We start from the raw sequence: 27,362 nt of genomic DNA on the forward strand, positions 1-27,362 counted from the left end.
CTCGGCTGAGATTTCTGGAAAACCTGGGAACTTCACCAGAATTTTGCAATGCTACTCGCAAGTCATTGGCCTGCAAAGGAAGGCATGATTCATATTGGAATTCAGTTATGTTTTGACATCAAGATGGATTTTTTTATAATTTTCACAAATTCTGGTGCAAAATATTTTTGCACTATGATTGGATTACTTAAGAAAAATGTATGTGTTTGATGTTTGTTTAGCTATGAGGAATTAGTCAATGCACATGCAAAAGAAGGATGAGTTGCACTTAGGAACATTTGAGTTAAAAATGTATTAGGGTTTACAGTGTATCCACAATGTTGGCCACCAGTTTACAGTTGCTTTTTTCCAGTAACGGAGCACTTATTCTCCTTCCATTCCACTGACATGAGTTGAAATGAATTCCCACTTCCATTCTATGTCAGCAATTTCCTGGCGATAAAGACATATTGGCAATGGTGTTAATTTACTCCTGCTTTAAGTGACCAAAATTATTTGGCAACTGCAGCACTCTATCAACAGCAGAGGACACGACAAGATGTAGCATCGAGTTTTAGTCACAGGTCTTGGGAGTCTTTTTGGTCATAGTATTAAGCCTATAACTGGAAATAAACCTACAATTATATTTAATTACTTCAGATTGTTGTTTGTGGGGGTGTAACACTTTAGAATGAATATTTAGAGCAAAATAAAGTTTGGTAAAGAATACTGAGCCAGCTCGAGTGTGTGCTACCTAGCATGTCAAGCTACCATACGTCGTCACATCCTCTAACCGTCTCTAACATTGTGAGCATTTCATGCTAGCTGAATACCAAGCTGGAGGACAAATCCATTGAAAATACTTGAATTATAAATTGATGTTAACATTTTTCCAAATAATAGAGCTCAAGTAAAGTGACACAGACTTCATTCTGGATTCCAGAATAGAGGAACGTCTTCTGAAGAAAATCATTAATCAATACAACGTAGCTTTACTTAAAAACTATAAAAAGGTCTGTTTACCTGGTCAGCTTTATGGGATACTGTATTCAACAACTTACCACATCCTGAATCTGTAATATTAAATCAGCCGATATAACATTTCAAAATAATAGCCATCTTAAGCACATTTCTGTGGGTGATCCTAAAGGAAACAGTACTAACCAAGGTCCAGGGTGTTCTGGCTCAGTGTAGTGGAGCAGCTCATGCAGGTAACTGATGTTCTGGTGGTGAAAACATAATAACACAGAAAAGAAAAACAATATAGACATACCAAACCAAATTACACAACTTCAAGTGGGCAAAACCCTGCTGGCTTGGATCAGCCTCCTTAGATCAGCAATCAACAGTCAATCACTCCCACCTGCAAGCTATCAATCCTGTCCATCCACCCTGAGCATCTGTGCCAGTTGCTGCCCCTAGTGGTGGGATTTTCATAGAGGTAAGGGACTCTCCAGCTGTGCCTGCATCTGTTACTAACAATGCAGGCAATTCATCAGCCGGAATTACATGATACCGCAACTTATGAAACCTGGCCATCCCAGTCTTGGTATAGTATTTCTAGGATTACAATTTCAATTGTCTCCTTTGTTCACTCCTTTCAATTTCCAATGGCGGTCATTGCTAGATACAGTTGATGCCCAGGTTTCAGCTGACGCGTCACTGACGGAGTTAATTTGCACAATGAAAATCCATTACAGCCTGATGAGGCCCCATTTTTCTTTTGGCAGAACTATGGATTTCATTTGTGACACCGCCAGCGAGAGGTAAAATGGCATCATCAGTCTTTCAAAGTCAATGTGAGATGGAGGGGGGAAAAAAGTGAGACCGTGGTGCATAACACTGACATTTTTTAATAGAATTCATTTATAACAAATGGAACTTGTGTCAGTAAAGAACAGATTTTCATACAGACTTCTTTCGCCACCAATGTAACCTAAGTAAGAAAATAAAAAGTACTCCTTTCATTCGGAAAAAACTAACAGTTTACGCTTACAACTAATCAGAGGTAATTGTATGATTCTTTTAACAAGCCTTTTTTTTCTCTTTTTTTTACAATTTCATTAATTAATTTCAGTCTAGGCATCCAGACGAGCGAGAGATAGAGAGAACACAACGTTTATTTCTGTAATGACACTCCAAGCTTGAATGGCGAAGCCACGTTTATAACAGATGGTTGGGACAAATTTCTGAAAGTCATCTTCTGGAGTAATCACGGCACCAGAATGGATGCTCTTTTTGCCACATTATTTTTTTTTGTCTTTTTCAAATTCAATTTTTTTGTGTTATTTACATACACACAAAGTGAACATTGAAGGAGATTCTTACAGATGGGTTCAAGTAATATATTATTGGGTTTAGAATCAATAGGGCAGTGCATAGTACAAAGATATAGAAAGTGCAATTCTTCCTACTGGGCCGGCTGTGGCCATTCTGCAATGTTTCACCATGCATAATGGAAATTAAAAGATCAACGTGGTAAAACTAAATTATAAGTTCTGGATCTGCTGGACTAAGAAAAAGTGGGATGAAAGTTCAAATAATAGCACTTTTATGACAAAATAGTACCAAAAAAACTGATTAAAAATAGGTTTTAAAATGAAACAATATAGCTGCTTGAACTAAAAAGGGAAAGAAAGCACCTGGAATGCACATCTACAAAGCCATCAAAGAGAGTGGGGGTCAAATAAAACAGAATTCCAAAATATGTGTCATGTCCTCAAACCAAAATAATTTATTTACTGTAGAAAAACAGTACATCTTCTGCATTTGCTGACGCAACACACATTTAAGAATTGTCAGAGTCCTAACACTAACCTGGTCCAAGTGTTTGTGTTAATAATTCTTAACGCATGTATTCAGTCAAATCTTTTCAAGCCTTAATTATAATGAAGGGACCATTTGGCTGAGTGTCTGTGTACTTGTTTTGCAGACCGTATACAGAGAAAGTGCTTTTTGTTATCAAGGTTTACTGTGAGAACAGTAAGCGAGAGCTCCTCGACTCAGGCATGTGGCTTTGACTCTCCTTATGTCCCAATTTATTTAAAATGCAGATTGACTGCCAGCATCTGAATACTGCACATCTATCTCAATTAATTGACAGATTTCTCTCTATAGATTGAAGAACTGTAAATCACTACCAAAGGAAATCATTCTCTGTATTTCTTTCTGTGAAGCTGTCAGTAAACAAAATGGTCTTTCAATGTTTTATTATAATCACTAAGCCACAATAAGGCCACAGAAATTGATAATAGGAGCCTTGCCACATATGTAATTGCATATATAATTTTATATGTGAGAGATGAATACTAAAGGTAAAAATGTAATATACAGTTAAATGTACTTCTGCATGGATTACTGAAAGAATACAATTAATGTGTTAAATGAACGTTATAAAAAACAGGCATAAATATAAGGCACTCTAAATGCAAAATGAAAACATGTCATTACGTTGAGTGTTTATACACCTTAAGAAGAAAGGGACGTCTTCGTACCTTGCCCTATTGCTGACTGAGCCTAGCAACCCCCAACTATAGGACTACAAACTGTATGATCTAAATGCAGTGGCGTAACATTACATGAAACACAACGTTCCTATACTCCTTACCTGGAAACCAAAATGTTATGATGTCAAGTTTCCACATGAACCCCATCTTTAATTCACCCTATTTATTGCACAAGAAAAGATGCACTGAATCAGGATACGTTTTGTCCTACTGATGTGCATTCCAGTGAAGATTTACTTCATTTCCCTCAAAGTAAAGTCTCTTGCGAAAGCTTTCATATACAATTCATTTGTTTTACACACATATATATATCTATATATATATAGCCATAAATTTACTTTTATTTCAATGTACATATGTAATAGGGTTTTGCTCATATTATAATTAATATATATAGTTTATATATTTGCCATCTCATATACTGTACCATAATCCGTCATATCCATCAGGTGCTCATCTTTAACCATCATTCAAACATGGAAGAACTAAGATAATCAGTAGCAGCAACTTCATACTTTGCTCATCCCTGTTGATTCCACAAAGCCCCAGTTTATAGCATGGTTGTATGTCAGTAATTGTGTGTGAGATCATGGACAAAGATTTAGAAAAAATTAAACGGTAACAATGTTAACATTTGGTAATGTGAATACAGGACTGCACAAAGTGCAAAAAAAAAAAAAAGCAAGGAAACCGAAAAAGAGCAAAGAAGTCTTCTGCATGACGGTACATACCGTACATTAGAACAGTTCTACAGCTTAAAAAAAGTAGGATTACGCAAATACTTTAGTAAAAAAAAAAAGAAAAAAGGAAATAAAATTTTACACAGTTCAAAATGAAGCACATATCAGCTGTATAATAAAGTACTAAAAAACTAAATCAATAGGTTTTATTTCTTTCATATATCTTTATATTCCCCATTCCCTTGTTTAAATGAGGAAAGTTGTGACAGGAAACAGGGCATTTCATTTATTACTTTAGCTGTGCCCCGTTTTTCGTAGTGGACCAAGCACTGGTGTGTCTTCTTTTTCGATGGGTAGTTGTCTCTGTTTACTTTGATTTTGGAACAGAAATTTCTCTTTACAATGTGCATCGAGTTTTAAGCCATTCTGCGTGCCTTCGTTTGCCTCTCTTATGGATCATAATATGATGCATTACTTGTTGATGTAGTTGTACGTTGTGTTATTACATTGTGTTTTTTTTGTTTCTTTCAGTTTTTTTTTTTTTTTTTTACCCAAGAAGAATCCTTGAAGCAACAGAAAATAAAATAATTCCATAAGATGCTTCAACAGTCAGAATTCCCTCTCACTTTTCCATAAGATGCTTCAACAGTCAGAATTCCCTCTCACTTTTCCCGTGTCATGGGTGAGTTCCATGGGATTTGTGAAACACTTGGTCCTCCAGGAATCATCTTTATTATTTTTTTGACATGTTTCTGTCTCACATCCAACACTTAATTGAGTCTTTATCTAGGAGTTAAGAAGTACTTTCACAAGCAGGAAATTATGGCTCAGAAGAGAGGCTCGCTGGGATTGTCCAAGGGCCTTCTGCTTTTCCTCCAGGACAGGGACTCTTACGTTGCATAGTGGTCAAAGCTTCCAAGGTATTCCAAGCCAGCTCTGTAACAGAATTGATATTGATCCTGAGGAGAAAACAAGTGAAAGATAATTAGAATTTGTTTCCAAGACTGTGTCCAGCCTTTTCAGGGCCCTAAGCGACATTTGGTCAACCTCCACAATTTCACTTTCATAGATAATATCCTGCAATTCTACACATGAATTGTATGGTAATGGGGAAAGAATGCTAATTTCCTGCAATTGTATAACTGTTGCTATGACTAAAGCTATGTTCATGTGTTGTCTGCGAGAGTGACTAACAAAATAGGGTTAGTCACTGGTTCAAACATTGGACATCATTTCACATGTGATAGAAGTGCACAATATGTACTGCTCTTTTATTTTACCACAGCAAGTAGTGTTCATCAGCCCAGCAACAAACTAGACAACAATGATTGTGGCGAGAACAGAGGTGCTGTTACCCCCTGCTCTGCATTAAATATTCCATCCTTGAATACACTACGCCTTTGCATTTTCCGGGTGAACAAATTAACAAGGTAATCAGACTAAGACCCTACTTCTGTGTTCATGATATTCAATTTCCAGAGCATCAATCATTCTCTCTTTCTCTGTCTGACACGTTCACCTTTTCATTTGCTGCGGCACAGAAATAAATTAGGAGAAACAAAATACTTTCCGCTGCTTTTAAGCAATTTCAGAGGGGCTAAGCTATCATGTAACCTTGTCCTCAGGCTACTGGGCACAAAGCCTCGGGTGACATTTTATGACCTTACTGAGTCCAAGGTATGGATGCAAATGGAGGCAAGACATGTATGGAAGACATAGAAGGTCGGAGTGCACAGGACAATAGGGGATGGATCGGTTCCTAGATTAATGCGCTGCAGGATCATTCTTTTTGCTAATAAAAGCAAGGTTTATCGGTAGAACAGGCTCTTTGCACATTTGGTCAGAGTTGTTCTGTGGACACAATTAGCTACTGTGTACATTTTCTAAAGATCATGAAAATAGTTCTCCTTCAACCATTCAAAGGAACTCATCAGCATCACTTTGTTTGCATGGTCTTAAATATAGACATACTGTTTACCAGGTGACAGTAGAGAAGTACATATTTAATTGACAACAGTGGTTGTGTTCTGTGTAACTGGGCCCATTTCATTTCAAGTCAAATGCCACCTCCTGTGGGGTTTTTATGTCATATTTTGCCCATTGTTTTGTTACCTAACAAAGCACATTGAAAATATTTTTGTAACAAGTGTACTTGGGACATCAGCTCTGGGTTGTTACCTATAGTTAAGTATAGAGTATGCGGGTAATGTTGCATGCTTGGTGGGAGGTTTAGACAGAACTGGCATGTAAGGTGTCTCACCTCTGTTTGCACCATGGCCGGTCTCTGTGTCCGGAGCATTTTCACCGTTTGGAAGATATCCACCACACCCTCGTACCTCATCCTCTCTAGTACGATGCTGAGGGTGATGAAGACTCCAGTCCTACCCACGCCCGCACTGCCGAAAACGGTTCAAAGATTATAAGACACTAAATATCTCCAGGACATCCAAGCTGTTGATAACTAGACTAGACTGTTTAATCGAACTTTGCTCACTAGACATTTCATAAAGATTTTCCCCACCATGTCCGTGGATTTTCTGATCTGATCTTAGATCCTGGTAGATTTAAGTAGCACAATTCTTCCGCTGCAAGTCAAGCTACGTACATCTTTTAGACACCATTAAACCTTGTAGTCTGTTAGTGTACATGCTTACCATTATGTTGGAATTGCAATTATATCAGCTCCTTACCTACAGTGGACAGAAATAGGCCCATCTTGGCCAAACTGTTCTTTTGTTTTATGCACTTGACCGATGAAATCGATGAAGCCCTCTCCCGATTTTGGCACTCCTTGCTCGGGCCAGTCTGTAAACTGAAACTGCCTTACTGTCCGCGACTGTCCGTCCTAGAAAAATAGGAATAGAGTGTTTACTCAAATGGAATGTTTGGCCAAGAAGTAGAAAAACAACGAAGTACAAGTGAGAAAGTCAAGGCAACCCATCCAGTGCTCTTGACAAACAGCCCAAGTCAGAAGACTGTCCGTCTGTTTGTTTTCCCCTGTGAACTATCTCAATGTGCCTCAATAATGACACAAGCTTTTGTGTGCTTTTCCATTGAACATTTCAGCCGTTAGTAAATCAGGGAGCAAAGAGACACACAGTTGTAGACAACAGACACTAGCGTTGCTTACTAAAGATATCTGTCATTTTCACCTGAATGTATTAATATATGAATACTAAAGACGCTAAGTCCTTTGATGTGCCTGCGTTCAGCAGGCTCTGGAAAATCCGTCTTTGAGGGTGTGCATTACTTAAGTGATATTGTATCCCCTTGATAAGGGGAAGCAATCCCATTGAGGTCCCAGTGTACCCCACACTACAAAGAAGAAGCCTGCACCATTTATCAGTGTAAGCCTTTGATGGAATTAAAAACTCCCAACGGCTCAATGCTGCCAGGCGTTGCATTTGTTTTTACACCATTGACACATGTCATAATTCTCCCCAAAATATATTTGTGTATGTATTAAAAACCCCACTGTTTGGTATAACTACATCTTTCATATGGGGCCCAGATGTTGGCTTGAGGGCTACTGAACAGTAAAAAAATAAAATAAAAAAATAAAACTCCATTAGGAGCCTGCCAACTGACACTGTCAGTCCAAGTCTCAATTTGAACCGTTAAAATCAAATTTAAAAAACAAATGTCGTAGCGGTTAATGTGAAACAGCTGAGTAGGCAGATTTATCAGTTTCACCAAACTCCTCACTGTAAACAATAAATCTGATATATGGCACAGATGTCGACAAAAACTACAATGTCGGGAACACTTCTGAGCAACGTGAAATCTCACCGATTGTTTAGACAGTAAAAGAGGGACGTATTGGAGCACAGTATTTACCCTGGCATCAGTCACTTTGAACTCTCTCAGGATGTACTGAGGCATGTTGTATTCAGCCATGGGGTCCACCACAAAGTACTGGTACCTGGCCGACCTCTCTGCTGGCCAGTACTGGTGGCATTTTTCCTGCAGCAAGGGAAATACAACAATAAAAAAAAAAATGGAAGTAGCAATGTGATGCGCATGTTATCTTCTCCAGTATCATGTTCAAGTTGGAACATTTCGTTCGAACGGACCGGCGAGCACACGGCCAGAGCTTCACATACCCTGCCCATTTCTCGGAGTTTGGTCAGCATGACCACGATGGTGGAGTTGTGCTCCCAGAGCATCCTCCAGAAGTCCTCTGTAGTCTCTGCTAGTGGCCCTTGTGTGGCAATATATGCTTTCTGTTGCCTGGGGACATAAAACAATAGAAATATATTCGGTACGCCAGAATTAATAGTAAAAGTGAGTCGTGTTTAGGTTCCCCTTGTTTCTCCTTAGGCAGTGGATCAACGCCATTGGTGTTCATCTTACCTGTAACCATCAATGAAACTGGCGTTGATGTAGTCGGAGCCCTCCACCCCTCGAATGGGCTGAAGACACACTCGCGTGGACTCGTATGGCATTATGTTCACAAGGCGGTTCTTGAACTTGTTGCAGGGGAGATTGGCACTGATGAATCGCGACGTATGGGCTTTAGTGTTGGCTAAGCGCTGCAGGGGAAGATGAGGAGCACTGCTGTTAGGTGACTGCAGGTAAACGCTGCGCGCTTCCTCCATTTCCAAAGTGCCCGGCTTGTGGTTGACATGAAAATTAGGGGCTTGTGTAAGCTAAAGACGTGTATGCTATTTACAGTCACATGCTACCAAATTGGATGTGCCCCTAAGTAAGATTATGGCTTTTTGGCTGCCAAACATTCTAAACGGAACGGTAGTTACATGTTTAACATTAAAGTTTAGTATGTTGAGGAGAAATGGGGGCTTATCGTTGCTGCTAAGAATTGCAGCGTGGGGCCAAAAATAGCGTGTTGTGCTGAAACTCTAAAATATTAGTATGCAGTGGACAAGCCCAACGTTGACGCGGGTGTGTTTTTCATTTGTTATGGGTCTTATCATTCATCACTGGCCAGAGAAAGTAGGTCCGTGACAAGCAAAGCACAGAGGAAAACACGGTAACAGCACGTATAACACAGTGCAGACTGGCGGACCATGACGGGTGGTTGGGTTGGTAGCACAACCCAGTCGTTGTAATTGCAGGGTGTATGTTTTAAGCCCCCTCTGGCAAACATCCTAGTCATGAGGAAAAACCTTTTTTAACGGCCCCCTTCATACCCATAAGCGGGGGAACGAAACAGGGAAAGAGGAAACTAAAAAGTCAGGTTACAAAATGAACTAACTGGAATGGAGTAAACCAAAGGCCTCACTGTCTTGCTCGGCTAATGGGAATTGGAAAAGGGTCCATGAGTAGTGGTACAGAGATGGGGGGGGGGGGGGGGGTTATATGAACATATCTAACCAGTGTCTGGCTTTGGGTAAATAGGAAAAATTACAGTTTGCTGCAAAACCTCCCATGGGATCAGACAGTATTGGACATAAAAAGGGGACTGGCGCTTGCAATGCTTTTCTTCATTTTTCTTTATGTAGCCTGGCCCCTTTAGAACAATAAAGCAGAATATGAGTTGGAGTATACTGCTGTTGGATTAGTATCCAACATCAGTGCGGTCTACAATCTCCATAGGTTGGCTGTTAGCATTGCACCCTTTTACCAGTTTAGTTACTCATTTTCCATCACGTGTTTCCTATCCGTCGCATGCTTCGAATGCACTGTTCGCCGATTAGCTTACCTTGAACTCCAGCTCCATGCCCGTGACATTCTCTCCGCCCTCGACTGCGGTCAGCTTCTGGATGTAGGCGTAGAGGTTTCGGGCGGGCACTTCGGTGGTGCCACACGTGACGGCCTCCTGGAGCGCGTCGTGGATGAACACGTACTGGTCCTCCGTCTGCACCATGTAGTTTCGCTGGGCGCGCATCAGTGTCACGTGGCCGTAGATGTCCACCGTCTTCTCGTGCTTGATGCGCTCCAGCATGGCGTCGATCACGATGAAGCAGCCTGTGCGGCCCACGCCGGCGCTGAGGACGAAACCAGGAGACGGCAGACCTGAGCGCTACTCCCTCGCGAGACGTGTGGAACACGGGGGAGAGGGTGACTTGCTATTGGCTCAACCCCTCCCCGTCCTTGGTTACGTTTTACTTTGTTCTGGTTTACAATACAACTTAACCTAAACCGCTCTGCTCGGTTTCCTGTTGAAACCCTTTCACCTATGGTATGAACTATCACTCATCTGGGTGAGGGACAGCGCCATGCTGGGGGAGCTGCCCTGCCTCAATGGTAGCGAACCTAAAATGTTCACTGGTTCCTCAGAGGCCAGACTAGGGGCTAACCCCAGGCCGTAACATTAACCCCTCAGAGGTCATCAAAGCTGAAGTGGTGCTGTGGCAGAGGAGTGGGGTGGGGCAGTCTGCAGCCTTTAGTTTGACTCTCCGCCGGCATGGCAATCAACCGGCATACTCTCTAACCAGATCTGAGCTAATCAATATTTAATTTTATTTCACATTTTAACTATCCTCTATCTGAGCTGTCAAAAGCAGTCACACACACACACAGCTTGTGAGAACACCCACACCTCACACACACACACAGGTGGCAAATCATATATTTCCTGATAAATACATTAAAATAAATAACGTCATAAATGAATGTCACACCGTGCAATGGGAGCGAACTCTGTGGGCAATACTCTGCCCTCTTTCAGGGTGGTTGCGGTTGGTTGGTGTCCCTTTGGTAGATGCTGGTCAATGTGGGTGTATTGATTTCCTGCCTGTTGGGCCCTGTCCGGGGCCTCCCTGAGGGGGGTCAGTTCTCCTTCTCCACTGTAAATCCTTGTTAATCTAAGGAATGTGCTGTCTAAAAATGTTTGTCTCCTGCCCTGTTTTAAACTTAGGAGGACATGAGGTCTTGGCCCACACCTCCTGAGTACCAGGCTTGAAAGACTTGTTTCTGTCCCTGTCCAAAGTCCTCCTGGTTGTGTTGCAGATCAAGACGATACCTGACGATTCCAGCGTCTACTCTGCGTCTACTCCCCCCCCCCCATATTATATTAAATCTCTTTCTGCTGAATAATTCTGAGAGGTGGGTTGTGACTTTGAGAGCCGGGAATATTTGTTGAGTTTGTTGAGAGTAGTGCGACTTACATAAAATACTGCCATTAGCTTAGCGCACTGTGCAAAAATCATGTAATGGTTCTCCAAAGTTACTGAAAGACAGGCCTCTTCATTAATGACTCCCACTTCATTAAGACTCCCACAGACACATTATAGCCAGAAAAACAAGTTAAGGAAGAGAGGAAATATGTCATTAATGTTTACATTTCACTTCTAATACTCCACAGTTCAGATAGCACTAAAAAGGACCTGGACAGAATGCTAAGATGTATCATTTTTTACGCTACACCCTTTATTTCATATTTACCACAGAAAATGTGTTTTGACACTGCAGTAGTTGAACAACATGTTTTGCCACATCCCTGTCTTAACTTTTATTAAGACGTCATATTTTGTCACTATTTATTAGACCTTTCTTGACAATGGCATAATGGAGGAGTGGGATATCTCCCCACAGCCGAACATTGACAAGACAGTCCTTGGCTGGCTGCTATGAAGTAAATAGGTTATTCAACCCATTAAGTCGACATGCCTACGAGGTGTGGGCCACATTCCCCTGTCTCTCTTCCTCGGATGGAGCATTTGGTTTTCATTTATACGGGGGGGGGGGGGGACCTCAAGAGGGAGTTAAGATAGTCCCTGGGGCCCAAGTCTGGCTAATGTGCCACGGTGAAGTGGAGGCTGCATGGGACAGCGAATTAAGAAACATACTGTACAGGCGTCATTTGTTGAGGCAAATCAGTGGGTGCTTGCGTTTAGCTGACACCCCCTGATGGACTGACTTCTGGGAGTGTTTTGACTTAGGCTTTGTCGCGATTCTCGAGGCAGTTACCGGATCCTCGCGGAGCATTTTGGTTTGAATGTTCTGAAATGTTCTTATTGGAATGATATTCATCCCAAGTTTAAAGAGCAACGCACTCCGAAGCACGGAGGGGAGAGGAAACATGGCAAACACATTCTTAAAAGACATTTTCTATCACCCACCCCCCCCCCAGCTGTTTCCAATCCTTTACCGCTTTACAATCCCGTCCCAGACACAGGAGAGTGATGACCTATGAGAAAGCAAGTGACAGAGTGACAGCGACGAGCCAGAAAGATTGGGAGGTGGAGGAGGATGGAGGTTTGGGGGTGACCCAGCCAACTGGCTCGTCTTTTCTGTTATCTTGAGAGAGATAGAGAGGAAGAAAGGGAGATTCTTTACGTTTGGCAGTCGTGGGGGGCTGGCTGGCCCTGATTCAGATTGCCCCCCCACCCCCCACCACCACCTCCAACCTAACAACCTGACACTGGCTGCTCCAACAAGCACAGCCAGCTGCTTTGGATGTCTACAGGCATCAGCGTCAGGCTAAAGACTTTTCAATGTTTTTTCTGAGTTTGGGGAATGAGGGGATTGTACACTGTTAAATACAGCTGCAACCAGACCCGGAGTAGATAAAGTCTGGACAACAGTAAAAGCAATTACATATTGGCATTGTTACAGAATCTATTTCGGTCAGGCAACCTCTCAAGCTGCCTTCAGCTGCCCATAACAACAAAAAAAACACACACCAATCAAACCATGAACTTAAAATTTACCACCAATTTACCATGAAGCGTTATTGTACGGCAATGCTATTCTTTATACGTTTGCATATTTTCCCACTTTAGTTTTAGCTCATCTCTACTTACTACAATGAGATTGACTCTATGGCAAAGCATTTGCCATAAACACAGTCGTAGCAAAACAGGCGTGTCTGCACTTGAGGTGTTCTGAGGAGGAATGGGACGACAATACTACATTTCACTGTGCGATGAGGCAGTGAGGCCATTAAAGACAGTCAGACATTTAATTTCTTTGAAAAAGACCAGGCTCCTTTGCGGCAGGCTGTTTCTCCCTTCCACACTCTTTATGAGACACGACTCTAACCAAAATCTGCCGGCGCTGTACCTATTGTTCAAGTAGACAGGCTAGACGGTGTTGGACATTCAAATATAGATTATGAATTAAACAGCCACCTCTAAAGAATATATGCTTGACGCATGAGGGAAATGTTCACATTCACATTTTCAAGGACTGTGATATAACACAGAAAAGGACGCAGCCACGCTGGAAAAAGCAATATCTTCCCGAAATAAACGTTCCCTCTTCAATTCACCCGGAATTAAAACTGTGTTGCTCTTCGTGTGACATACGACTTCCAAGTGTCTCCGCGCCTCTTTTTGAGCAATGGAAAAGGCCAGTGATCCCAGTGACATTCAATCATGTCCGATGTGACTTCTTCTGGTGCACCCATAATGCTTGAACAGCCCCCCGTTCACAAACCCATGGGTCAACAAGAACAACATGGAACTGTTGCGACAGAGAACAAACCTATTGTACGACTCCGCGGGGGCAGGCGGGGGGGGGGGGGGGGGGGGGGGGTCTTGAACAATACGCTTCCCACACTAGAAACGATTACCTCACCTCATGAGGAGAGACAGTGAGACGGACCGAAGAGATATTGAGTTTAGCCGTGAGAACACATGGTTGTACTTCTTATAATACCACTATGGGGAATCACGGCAGACTAGGTTTGTAAAGTTTTGGAGGTTTTACATGGAGGTTTTACATGGGTAAAGTGTGGCTTAGCCTGTTGGGAAAAAAACATCTACATCTTGACATATTAAAATAAATACATTTGTAAAAGTAGGGCAGTTCATTTAGCTGTACTTAATCTATTTGTTAACTAATAGCCCTTTGTTATTGCTTTTCTGTTAGAAACCACACTTTCTCCTGAACTTTACCACATGTTGTTGTAGGAAGACTTAAGGTCGTTGCACACTGCACTGATTGTAGGTCTTGCAACCACTTGGCGCTCGTCTTAACTCCTATCGCTAACTTCTCCCGTGCTGCGGTTTGATGACCACCCACAGCTAGCGTCAAACACGTATCGTTTCATCTTACTGAGTCGCTAACTGCAAGCTGTAGAATATTGATGCACAAAAAATGATTTTGTCAATGATCTGCTATAAATACCCAGACTGGATGAATGTGAATGGAAAATAAAACACGTCTTCATTAGATTCATTCATTATTCAGTTGATGTTAGACACATCTTTGGCAGCGATTACCGCTGTCAGTCTACTTACTTCTCCAAGAGCTTTGAACACTTGTATTGTGCAATATATGCCCATTATTCTGTGAATTATTTTTTCAAGGATGTCACGGTGTTTGGCTAAATGGCTACAGAGCCATTTTCAAGTCTTACAATGAATTTACAAGCAGATTTAAACAAAAATATTTTTCCTTTTACATTTTGTTAGACATTTTTTAGCTATTTATTGGAAGGTGCCTGAAGAGCACGGCTACTGCTGGACTTGTGACCAGAATGAACTGAGTGGTAGTGGTGGCGAGACCCTGTTCATTCTACCGGGAGCTGAATTAGTTTTTCTGCGCTCGATATGCCTCCATGCCTCCGCCTGTGAAAGTCAAGGGTGACTGAGCAAGAAAATGGCATGTAGCCTGTTATTATATATAGATTTGTGTAGCTAAATATTGTCTATACCATGTGTAGTCGATGGTAAGACGTCTTTGACAGTAGACACTCATCAAAATCGGATTTAACGTCAATGGCACTGCTAGTGGAAGACCACATACTGGGACAGCATACGCATGTCCACACAAAGGCAGACGATGCTTGTATATGATGTGGTGGCGAGCTTAACATAATGGTTAATGAGCAGGGATTTTACGGGGCAGTCCGTCATGTAGCTACAGGTGACGTACACATTGTTGGTTAATGAGTAGGGATTTTACGGGGCAGTCTCATGTAGCTACAGGTGACGTACACATTGTTGGTTAATGAACAGGGATTTTACGGGGCAGTCCGTCATGTAGCTACAGGTGACGTACACATTGTTGGTTAATGAACAGGGATTTTACGGGGCAGTCCGTCATGTAGCTACAGGTGACGTACACATTGTTGGTTAATGAGTAGGGATTTTACGGGGCAGTCTCATGTAGCTACAGGTGACGTACACATTGTTGGTTAATGAACAGGGATTTTACGGGGCAGTCCGTCATGTAGCTACAGGTGACGTACACATTGTTGGTTAATGAGTAGGGATTTTACGGGGCAGTCCGTCATGTAGCTACAGGTGACGTACACATTGTTGGTTAATGAGCAGGGATTTTACGGGGCAGTCCGTCATGTAGCTACAGGTGACTTACACATTGTTGGTTAATGAGCAGGGATTTTACGGGGCAGTCCGTCATGTAGCTACAGGTGACGTACACATTGTTGGTTAATGAACAGGGATTTTACGGGGCAGTCCGTCATGTAGCTACAGGTGACGTACACATTGTTAGTTAATGAGCAGGGATTTTACGGGGCAGCCTGTCATGTAGCTACAGGTGACTTACACATTGTTAGTTTCAGTGCATATAATGTAGATGCAGGGAGTCTGTGTTAGTCTGTGGGACGGATGAGGTCGGCTCAAGTTGTTGGGAGCAGTCCCTGAGCCGGGTCCACAACCCTCTCTTGACTTGTCTTTCGGCACGTGGCAGTGTAAATCAACATGTTATGCAAATGACTGTGTAAAAATCAGGCACATTGCCTCAATTGTCTACCATCTCTTTAAATGGTCTTAAAAGGGCTACGGCGGTGGTTCTCAACTGGAGTAAAGGACCCCTGGTGGTACTTGGCCTTTTCAGTGGGGGTACTTGAGAAGACTCATGAGTCCATATGCTTACTGGTAAAATACACATGAGGGGGTACTTGCGTGCTACAGCTAAATTCAGTTGGAATTCGAGTAAACGTAAAAGGTTGGCATCTGCTGACAGAGGGCTAGTGAATATTAGACATCTAATAACCACAATCGCAACTAGAGGTCTCGTGAAGAGACGACGCCAACCGCCTGTTCGACGGTGAGCGTTATGTTAGTTACCAGGTGAACAACGTATTTACACTACATCATTGAAATAACATTGGCATAATATGCTAATTTCCCTTTTCTATTCACACTGGGCCAGAGGTATGTGTTAAGTCTCAACACCACACAGGGCGCTAAGGACGTCTCAGCTCGCTGACTATGTTGTCAAACGTTCACTGGGGAGTGGCATAAGTGTTGTTACTGGTTATAGTACAATTTGTGTGGTGCCAGTGTGAGATCTTTGTAGTTGCTTCTCAACGACCAATTTCTGGGGGGGTTACAAAGCAGGAGCAGACTTCATTATGTCATTCTGCTAATTCCACTCCAATTGTTTTAGTCTAAACAGGCTTATAGAGTGTCCTATAATATATCACCCGGTGTAACACAAACCCTGATCCTGTGTTATAGGACATTCGTTTTTCTAAAGCTTTGCTGAAGGTCTGTGCATCAACACATCTTATAAGACTACTGAAAGTTATTCTAATGACCCTCGGAGGCAAATGGCCGACTGGCCATGAAGTGAACTTAAAGCAATGAAATATCAATGGGCGTGCAGTAATTATGGAAGTCTAACAATAATAAACCGACTGATGATAATCCATTTAAATTATTTAGTCCATTTATCAGTCATCATCAAAATTACAATTCAACTCAAATCCCTAATGCTCCTAACTGAACTGGACTGATAGTGAGGCTTCAATATAGGGCAGCCATTTTGAATGAACAAATTACATTTGAAACACTTTGAAACCAGACGAGCCAATAAAAAAAATAAAAAACTGGAACAGCAACCACTTATCCTCCTCTCATTGTCTATGACTGTCACGTTTTAACAAGGCATGTCATCAACAATAACGTTAAACTGGCTACCTCGTTATTGAGTATGACAGATATACGGTCCGGAGACGGGAAGGTCTGACATGTCTAACGGATGGCCAAAGTGACGTGACCATGACCATTCCCTGTGTGACTGTGTGACAGGAATGTCATATCTGCTCCACTGTCCCATTCTTAATGTGCATTCTCAAAGCCAGGGTAAATGGGGGTGTCTGTCTGGGCTTGACAACAAAGCAGCGAAATCAATAGCACTTTCAGACACGGTCCACTTTGGTACGACTGTGCGAAATTCATTCTGCTCCCTTGACTCAAGGGGCCATTACTGACGAAATGATTGTATGGGCGAATGTGTCGATGTGTGTTTGTCAAGGAGAAAGTTGCTGTTCAACTTTACAAATAATCTTTATGCAAGTTATTGCTGATGAATTTAGTCTAACTCTATAGGATTGGGCCACACCCGCAATTATTCTGTTTATCTCTGGTCAGTCTGCTGCATAAACACATTCTGTGGCTAATGCACATACAAAGGACTGTTTTTCTGCTAACAATAGCCTAACAAGCTAATTTCTGAAATGTTTGAGGGACTGTAGAATTCAGTTAATTACACAGCGCACATGCCCCACCCCCTTCCAATGTCCTTTTTGTTTGGACTTGCAAATGTTTTCATAAGCATGTCGCAATCAACAGCCTGGTATAAGAGAGACTACTCCCGATACTGATCTTATAATCGTTCATACCCAAAGGCAATGGATTGATGTCAAGCCACGAGCTAGAGGGAGGGCTCACCCCATTTCCAACTCTTTTCAGATCAGTGAAGTGAAGGTATACTTTGGGAGCGATAACAGGGGTGTAGACTGGGAACTTGCTGTTGCCAGAATTAGGATGAAAAAATGTTGCTTATTAAATGGTGGTGTGACAAGGCCTGGCAGATTTGGGATTGTGCGAGACGCTTCCATGCAGAGTTGACACTCTGCACTCTTTATCTGATGCAGTGGCAAGAAATTAAAACCACCATCTGCAGAGTGACAGTAATTCCAGCATTCTGCTTGCTGTAAAAAAAAAAACTCAGATTTTTCTATTCAAACTGATTCTACAACTAGCTCTAATTAACTCCAGCATGTGGTCATTTTAATTCTTTCATAATCCCCTTTTTTTGGTATCTTCTCGGTTACATTTTTATGTATCCCTTGCTCCCTTATATCTGTCTGCCTGTCTGTCTCTCATAATACACACAAACCCAAACCCCCCCCCCCCCACACACACACACACACACACACACAGCAGAGCTTCCTATAACTCCCCAGTCTTAGTTTTTTTTGCCTTTAAGAGAGTTTGGTCCGTCTTGTCATTGAGAGTGTGAAGTAAGAGCCTTATTTATTTCAGTTTCTTGTAATAACCCCGGGGATAAGCTGGATGCTTGTGAACCGCTGATGCCGGCATGTTTTTTTGGGGGAGGACATGTTTCTCTGTGTGTGTGTGTGTGTGTGTGTGTGTGTGTGTATATATCGGTGGGATGTTTACGTTTCACAAAGGGCAGTGACATCGGTAATCCTTACTGTGTTGTAGTAAATACCTTCAGATTGAGAAGGAGAGAATAATCCAGGACAGCTAGTAGGATGACACTCCCTTTGGCTCTTAGCCTGTGACATGCAGCTCGAGTCATCTGGCCCTGCTGTTCCCGTACATTCCTAGTGTCTTTATCTACACCTTTGATTCGGTCAACAACACTCGAAGGATGACCAATCTTGCCCGAGGACAGACGGCCTAGCTCTCGGCTCTGAAAGCGAAGGTAGTGTGCGCGGCCCCGTGCGGCAGAGCAAGGACTTCAGCGTCAGGGTTGAGAGTTCCATTTCGTACGGTACCAAAAGGTTTTAAGGTGTCTGCGCTCACTAGCGTGAGGCGCTCTGGACCTCAACGTGTGTAAGCAAAGTAACGGCACCCCCTTGGAGCTTCGCTTACCTGCAGTGCACCACCATCGGCCCAGCGTCTGGGGGATTGCAGGCTTTCACTCTTCTGAGGAAGGCCAGGAACGGAGTGGGGTGCTCGGGCACCCCGTGGTCCGGCCAGGCCGTGAACTGGAACTGCCTCACCTCTCTCTTTTCACTGGAACCGTTCTGACAGGACAAGCAGGTTGATTCAAGATGAACAAGATTAGTGAACAAGGTGATGGTCGGACAGCTGGTTCCCAGAGTTACCCCTTTCGGACACGGGTGAAATGGAAAATTAAACTCACTTTATAAAGTGCAAATGTCCTGACACAGTATGTGGCCAGCTCTACTGTGTCCAACAGCGTCACCTGGATTAAACCGTAGGTCTCTGTTCCTCTAGTGGGCCAGTACTGGTCACATTTTACCTGAGGTAGAGAAAAACAATGTCATCTTAGAAAAAAATTTGGGTCACAACAGCTTTCAACATACAGAAGCTTCATGTAACCTAATTTGTTTAACGTATAACCGATATCATAAATATTGCTTATGTACAGTACAACTAGTACATTGAGGTATTTTTTTTATTGCTAGCTATAATGGAAAGAACTCCCGCTTGTACACATTTTCCCAATGTTTTCAATAATGCTCTGATTTGATCCAGGGTGAGCAAAGTAATTTGAAATAAGTCTTTTCAGCTTTTCAAACAGAAAAAAAAAAAAACATTAGAAACTTATTTTCAACGTCCTGTGCTCAAAGGGCCATGCCTGTTCTCTAACTCAGAATAGCTGTCTAAGACCTGTCACCTTTATAAAAGAGAGTCCGTGTGAGGCACACAGTGAACTGAGGCTGCTATGTTTTTCCTACACTGCAGTGCTGACTTCCTGTTCTGAAATCCAGCTAAGGGATTCCACTGAAGCCCGACAGAGCTATTTATTAGCCTGACAAGCTCTATAATTACAATCTTAACCGCAGTTTTCCAATCACATTACAGACACCGGTTTATTATGATTATAGCGTTTTTGTTGCTCAGCGAACAGCCAATAAAACACCACTTCAATTACAGTATTGTCATTTTACTGAAAGAGGGAAGCACAGAGAACTGGAAGACTCCATATGCCTAAAATACTATTCTCTGCGTATACAGTGAATTATGTTTTTGCTGAAACCCAGTCGAAATAGATTATGTGTCAGAGTCAACAGAAAAGCGGTCACAAAAATCACTTTAGGTGGGATACACAATTTCAATAATCTTCACAATATTACTTGTTTAAAATATTAATGTCCTGAACATCCACTGCAGGAATTTCTTTGGGATGAGAACAACAAAGTAAATATAGCTAACTGCATCTGCTCGCAGTCAATATCCAGATGATACCCTGATAAAAAACAGCTTGTCTGTCAAAATGTTGGTTAAAATGTAATATTGCATGAAGCTCCAAGAGTGTGGCTTTTGCATTCCTTTTCAAACCAAGTCAATATCTAACCTTGGGCTACAGACAATATATGAAAAAAGCTTTGATTGTTTTGAGAAATCCAACCAAAAGATTAGGCTTACTACAGAAGATCAGGGAATTAGTAAACAACACAATGAAGCATGTTATTTCAATGATGTGTGGTGAAACAAGCTGCTAAATCTTTAGAAAGGACTATGAAGCAATTTTTCTGTGTGTTCACAACTGACAACTAGAACCTGACAGTGGTAAAAACATGCATTCTGTTCTACAGTATAGACTAGCAAAAAGTGACAGCAATCTATTCACAACATCTATTCAAACAGTTCTACCAGATAATGCAGTGCAACGTAAGGTGGAATACATTGAACTGCTTTCCTCTTAAAGGTGTTTGTAATCAAGTAATTCAATTCTTCAGAGGAATTGTGTGAAAGTTACCACCCACCATGCAGCTTTTGTTGTGTTTTTAAACATACATTGGATACCTTGCAGTGTCGGACAAAAAATGTGTACTTTCCACCATATATTGTCAAGTGCCATGGAATCGGTTCTTGCGCCTATGTTATTTACATTTTTAGCATTAGCAAAAATTCAAAGAAAAGCTAAGACTCCACTGAAGCGCATGCAGAACAGAGTTGTGTATCTACTGTGAGATTGTTCTGGTAATGGGAAGATTACTTTTAAAACATTTGTGTCAAGCATCCTTTTTAGATCCATAATGTGCCTGTTAAAACCCCAACGGTGAAATGACACACACAAACTCCTAACAGGTATCTGTTATGTAAAGGCTAGTCAACAAAGGACTACAGGGATATCCATTCTGCATCCCGTAGGACCATTTCTTCTCTCTTTGACTTGATTGGTGGCTGGCAGCAATAATCTGGCTTTCTAGAGATATAAAACAACTGCAGTATTTATTTGCAAGTACACATGCCGCAATATCAATGGAAGTAGCTAGCAAGTATACTAGTCTGCTACATTAGCTGCCTGGGTAACCAAAAGAAACTTAGTGAATAAACCTAATATTTAAATTATCTTGCGTGATAACTCCTTAAAAGATTGCTCTACGCAACTTGCTTTAAAAAAAGCTCAGATTCCATGTATACTTACAGTAGAAGGGTCACTCTTGAAATGCAAAGTTTAAGACTGTATTGGAAAATCAAGAGTGATATGTATCAGATTTGGATTTTTATTGTTTTTCATTTCAGTACTTAGATACTCCATATTTTAAATGAGCCTATAAATAATGTAATGACACTAAGCCATCTGTATCATGTACGGTTCACAGATCATAGGGTCTTATAGGAGGTCTTAAAAGGGGCTAACATGGTCACATCAATGAGATAAAAATAAAATATGATACAAATGTTAAAAGAATGTCAAACATAATTCCCCGCAATTACATTTCTATGTGAGAATTGCCAGAACGATCTGAGATAGCTAAAATGTGTTTGCTTAAGCTGCAGTGGAATCACCCTAAAGCGGTCCCACAGCCTAACCTCGTGGCCATGCAACTAATTACTTTAACAGTATCAAGGCAATAACACTAAAAAGAACCAAAGGAAAATGAATGTTCTGGCAACGAGACAAGTGACATCCATTGGCAGTAGAACGCAAGATGTCTTGCCTTGGAGAAGAAATATGAGGGCATCTGAAGGAACATGGCAAAAACACAACAATGGGAACACAGAATGACAGGAGGTCTAGGGGGTTTAAAGGAAATGTTGAGGGAGGTATTTGCATCATATAAGCAAATGCACAGACATAATTTAAGGGTTAGGTAAATATGCTGCTGTTTCAATAAAGGTGGAAAGTGAACAATGGGGACAAATATTCTGATACACTTGCGTTACAGACCGCATACACTGATATTAAATGTAGACCTGGAGGTACTGGAAAACATAGCAATCCAATATTGAGAACATTGTCTACTTTCCCAATTATATATCACAAGTGCAAATGTACACGGCAGACTTTTCTTTCCACAACCATGTCTAATGACAGGTAAGGATAGAGACCTTGTTTAGTATATCTAGACCTCTGCCTAAAGACACATTATGTTCAACGCGTAAAAATCTAAGAGATAATGAATCAGTGCAGGGGTGAGTTGTGTGCTTTACCCTGGATCTCTCCTCCAGCTTGGTCATCATGACAATGTTGGCACTCCGCTGTTCCCAGATCATCCTCCAGAAGTCGCCAAACGTCTCAGGCAGCGCGCCCTGCGTGGCGATGTACGCATTCTGCTTCCTGTAGCCGTCAATGTAGTTGGAGTTGATGTAATCACTTCCAGGTATACCTTAGGATGACAAGGGAAAGTGATCAGACCGGAAGGTGTGTTCTGTGTGTGATCTTGCGGGTTGTGTGTGTGTGTTTGTGTGCGCTGAGAGTGGCACTGGCTTTGAATGATGACAATAATGGTAGAGCATCCACTAGCAGCTATTGTGAAAAGCCAAGTCCAACACGGCTAGTGCATAGAGATTTAGTCTCCTGTTGGTCTAACTAAATACCGTGAGTGTTTTTTAACAGTGAGCAACACTTAATCCTGACAGGGTTCTTTCAAACTAAAAGGGCACAACAGAGTCCGTTTACTCACCTAGGAATTATCTAGGCATGAAGTCTGTCTACGGTGTTTTTCGTTCAGGCTTTGCCGTTGCGTGCCTTTTCGTCGCCCATCCACACAAAATAGCTGCATGCTAGTCGAATCACTGTGTCAATTGTTATCACGCATCACAAATGTAACGATAATGATAGCAAAAAGAGCATTTCCGCTATCTACAGGGGAACCTCAAGACTGAGATCAAGTTTGGCTCTGAAAAATGCCTTCTTCCCCACCTCCCTCCTCAATCTCACAGAGAGAGAGAAAAACCAACAAAGAAACCTGGCAAAACAGTTTTTCTTCCTTTTCCTCCTTGCCTCTCTTTTTTTTTTTTTTCTCCCACCGGTTGCTAAATGAAAGCGCCGTGGTCTTTTCCAGGGAGAGGAGACGACGGAGCTGACAGCTAGTCAATGCTTCAGGACTGGCAGGAGGGGTCCCGATGCACACATGGTCTACCCAGATAAGTCTCATCTGCATGGACGCCACGTTTCCACCCCCCCACTCTCCCGTTTCCTCACAGGTAACTTATTCAGTTGGAGAAAAAAAAAAAAAAGAGAGAGAGAGAAAAGAATATGTGAGCTTCATTCAAAACCTGACATTTCTTACCCGTCTTTCTTCTCCCCTTCCTGCCTTCCTTTTCTCTGCTAAACCCTTTTCGTGCGGCCGTTGCCTAGCGGTGTGTTTTCGTGATGGACAAGGGATAAAGACAATTAAGCCAACGGCATTCAAAATGAAAGGGACGGGCTAGGAGAAAGAGACATTATTATGGGTTTAATGAAAACAAGAGTGTCTGGGTGCGTATTTGCTAAACGCTTCCTCCGCAGACGGGCCTGTGTGTCACTCAGGATTTGTTGGAAACGTAACCATCTGCTTGCAAGACTTTCAATAACGTTATCAAGAAAGAACCACACGCGGGACGGCAAATGGCGCAGCGGAGGAGTCACTGCCTGCGGTATAGCTGCGTCGTTGCGATCAGGGTTTTAGAACCGCAGGGCCTGTCAGAAGGTGGTATTAGGGATTGGGGGCCCGTCAGAAGGTGGTATTAGGGATTGGGGGCCCGTCAGAAGGTGGTATTAGGGATTGGGGGCCCGTCAGAAGGTGGTTATTAGGGATTGGGGGCCCGTCAGAAGGTGGTATTAGGGATTGGGGGCCCGTCAGAAGGTGGTATTAGGGATTGGGGGCCCGTCAGAAGGTGGTATTAGGGATTGGGGGCCCGTCAGAAGGTGGTATTAGGGATTGGGGGCCCGTCAGAAGGTGGTATTAGGGATTGGGGGCCCGTCAGAAGGTGGTATTAGGGATTGGGGGCCCGTCAGAAGGTGGTATTAGGGATTGGGGGTCCGTCAGAAGGTGGTATTAGGGATTGGGGGCCCGTCAGAAGGTGGTATTAGGGATTGGGGGTCCGTCAGAAGGTGGTATTAGGGATTAGTGGGATGGATGTTGGCTGCATTGCTTTTTCGCCCCTTCCTAAATCTTTTGTCTAATAAACGCGCTCTGGTTGGGAGAGCGATGTGATAAGAAGAACTATGGCTTGGAAAGACATGGATTGGATGACACATCTCGATCTTCTACTCTCCCAATCCCGCTGGTAGACGCTGTGTTGAAGCCAGGCCACTATTGTAACATCCCGAAATTGGGGAACGGAGAAAAATCTATTTCTAAAAACAGATGACAAAGCAAAAGACAAACAATACAATTTCTCTATATAATACGATATTGGCAAATGATCAGGGAATCCCCTACAAAATTGGCAATATGACAAAGACTCCAGAGGTAACTTCGGTTAAACTTCTCTTTTTAGAGAACTTGCCTGCCCTGTACCTACTACCTGCTGTGTAGCCTATATAGAACTGGGAAAATGCATGTTTAAAGTGTGTGAAATTGTGAGAGTAATCGTTTTTTTAAATGTGATGTATTTCAAGCATTGTGAATTTATGCGACACATCCTGACAGGCAACATAATTACATTTTCACCACATCAGTGCTTTTGTAACAATCTAAATAAAGTACAGTAATTTCTTAAATTATAGCCACGTGTGAAACAACTGTTGTAGTACAAAAGACTGAAATAATGGGAAATCAAATGTGAGATGGCTGATCTGTTTTAAGATGTGGCAGATGCTACACTTTGCAGAAAGTCTGTTTTTTGAGACAGGTGGGGCTTTTTTTGCAGAAAGTCCAGATTGGCTCATCAGCACGTCGTTTCCCAAAACCAATCCTTTCAGGATTTTGTGAATATTTAAGATTTACTTCCACCAGTGTGGTGCACATCTCAGTGCTAAGGGAACTACCAGTGGTAGCACACAGATCACCATTTCAACACTTAATCATTGATGATCCTATCGATTTCTGAAGCATTCAGCAGCCAAACATTCCTTAAATTATCCATACAATGCGATCCACAGAACGCAATGCTAAATGTGGGGGCAAGGTGGCCAACGTTCTGCAAATGGTTACAGTCATGTTGGCCTAGAGGTGGGACCCTTTTGAGTATGGGGGACATACTGTTCAGTGTTGCCTCTGGTAGGCAACACTCACCTGAGAAAATTACTTAAAGCTATTAATGTAGGCTGTGTTTATTTACTTCTGAAAAACAGAAAATAACAAATATATTAATAGACAATAGAATACAATACAAATAAACATGAATTAAAATAAGAATTTCTTGTGCTGTCTAAGCGAAAACGCAGTGGACGGTCCCAATAAATAGAAATGGTGCGTCCCACTATACAAAAGCTGTATTGCAAGCGGAAAACTACCCCAAAACATTTAGAACTACATTCGGTAATCTGTCGTGCTAGCATTGATATTTAAACTGTATACTAACGAAACAGCCGGCGGAATTTGTTCACTTCAAATTGGCAACAGCAAACTATTTCCTATAGCCACCATACACAGCTTCTGCTCTTCAGCAATGACATCGGTGTGATCTTTAACCTCAACAAGCTATGTCAAGATAGGTAGCTTTGCTAGCTGGCCCATTTTTGTCGGAGGACTTTAGCATTGTATTGATGGCTGAGGAAAATGCTGTGGTCATGTTGTGTTTGCAAAGAAAGGAACAAGGAACTTGGGAAGGGAGATTTGAGGTTTCACTTGTTTTTCTGTAGCGGCAGTAGATACGGCCCAGTGTTGGTGGGTTAGATGTGAAATTAAGAATATGTCATGCACATTGTTGTAGCCTAAACAAAAAACATACCTTTCACAGGAAATTCAACGACTAGGATCTTTTCAGATTATTTTTTTACTTTTTAGAAATTACAACCTTAACAGCCTAACACTGTTTCCCCAGGACCTAGAATGAGTGACTGCTTGTTCTTAAACATATTTTGCACCTCGGTAGGTATTGAGTGAAATCCGGAAATCACTTCTTTATCACATCTGTGGAACGCACAGATGGACAGAGAACAGCATCTACATGAGGACTACACTGCAGATTAAGAGAAAAAAGAACGGCTTCATAAAGACTGATTCAATGTCCTCTCCGCTATTGTGTTGGATGAAAAACTGATCCAAAACCTGGGTCAATCCAGCCCTTCCAGCTAATATAGCTACCCTGCCAAAGCAGGGTAAAGAAAGAGGTTGTTGCACTTCACATATTTTGCTTTCTTAAAAGGTCCTGACGTCACTGTAGTAATGCAATTCAAGTGAAAATACTGCACTGGAACATAGTTATCCACTCAAAATCACCTTTACTGTAAAATGTAAAACAGATTTTAGAATTCACTTTGTATGTTGCAGTTTTTGTATATAAAGTACATATGCACGTTTATTAATGTTAAACAACTTTTTTCAGCTATTGTTGAATTTAGGGCTAGCTATAAAATGTAATTGGATTTTTAGGAAGTACACACAGCTGCACAGCAATTTAAGTAATTGATCTATAACCCAATTTTTTTTTTTACTGTTTACATGGCAAATGTATTATTAAAACAATAATCAAAGTAAACAGTTCATTCTACCATTGACATACCAGGTACGTAGGTATACAGGCGTATTGACTATTGCAAAAGCAATATTGGTTCAATATAGGAAATAAGGTAATTCTGGTAAGTGTCCACCATTGTTTGATTTGCTTTATTGACATCAACTGAATAGACAAGTTCTGCTTTGAGCTGAAGCCTCGAAGTCAATGTTTGTGCACAACAACCAGACTGTAGTTTTACATCCAAGGGGCTTAGCACATTAGCTCAGTTCGGATACACAGGATTGAATGAATAGAGACAAGACTGTTTTTGCATGTTGCTTATCTTCAGTCTGATAATGAGCAACATTAAAAAGCTAAAAAACTGTGCAGTTAGGATGTACAATTACATCATACAAAATACATTTAGCAGATATATGCTTTGGCAATAGCAATCTAGCTAGCCGCTTGAATCAAAGCAGAAAGATAGCACCTTTGACTACAAACAAATTATCTGATCACAACACAAGGAGTCATTAGGGGGGTGAAATCCTGAT

General features: G+C 41.8%; 1 protein-coding gene and 1 long non-coding RNA gene across 42 annotated transcripts in view; both read right to left on the reverse strand.

The window, feature by feature from the left end:
* Positions 1–304: 304 nt before the first annotated feature.
* Positions 305–1,327, reverse strand: LOC109615067. The gene is made up of 3 exons (XR_002196095.1): positions 1,144–1,327; positions 1,041–1,052; positions 305–432 (listed from the first exon to the last, which is right to left on the reverse strand). It is a non-coding gene; the product is annotated as an uncharacterized LOC109615067 (long non-coding RNA).
* Positions 1,328–4,696: 3,369 nt separating this feature from the next.
* LOC105020620 (protein tyrosine phosphatase receptor type D) overlaps positions 4,697–27,362 on the reverse strand; it is a 464,512-nt gene continuing 441,846 nt past the window's right edge. For all 41 annotated transcript variants that reach the window (XM_020043402.3, XM_020043401.3, XM_020043398.3 and 38 more), the window contains 10 exons: positions 22,432–22,607; positions 19,166–19,285; positions 18,892–19,046; positions 9,828–10,113; positions 8,519–8,697; positions 8,269–8,395; positions 8,003–8,128; positions 6,856–7,010; positions 6,426–6,561; positions 4,697–5,124 (listed from right to left, as the gene is read on the reverse strand). In XM_020043402.3, the coding sequence (XP_019898961.1) occupies positions 5,056–5,124; positions 6,426–6,561; positions 6,856–7,010; positions 8,003–8,128; positions 8,269–8,395; positions 8,519–8,697; positions 9,828–10,113; positions 18,892–19,046; positions 19,166–19,285; positions 22,432–22,607 (1,529 nt within the window). In that variant the 3' untranslated portion in view covers positions 4,697–5,055. The remainder of the gene's footprint in view (positions 5,125–6,425; positions 6,562–6,855; positions 7,011–8,002; positions 8,129–8,268; positions 8,396–8,518; positions 8,698–9,827; positions 10,114–18,891; positions 19,047–19,165; positions 19,286–22,431; positions 22,608–27,362) is intronic.

This window comes from Esox lucius, chromosome 24 (genome assembly GCF_011004845.1).
Source record: "Esox lucius isolate fEsoLuc1 chromosome 24, fEsoLuc1.pri, whole genome shotgun sequence".
In the NCBI taxonomy this organism is placed as follows: Eukaryota; Metazoa; Chordata; class Actinopteri; order Esociformes; family Esocidae; genus Esox; species Esox lucius.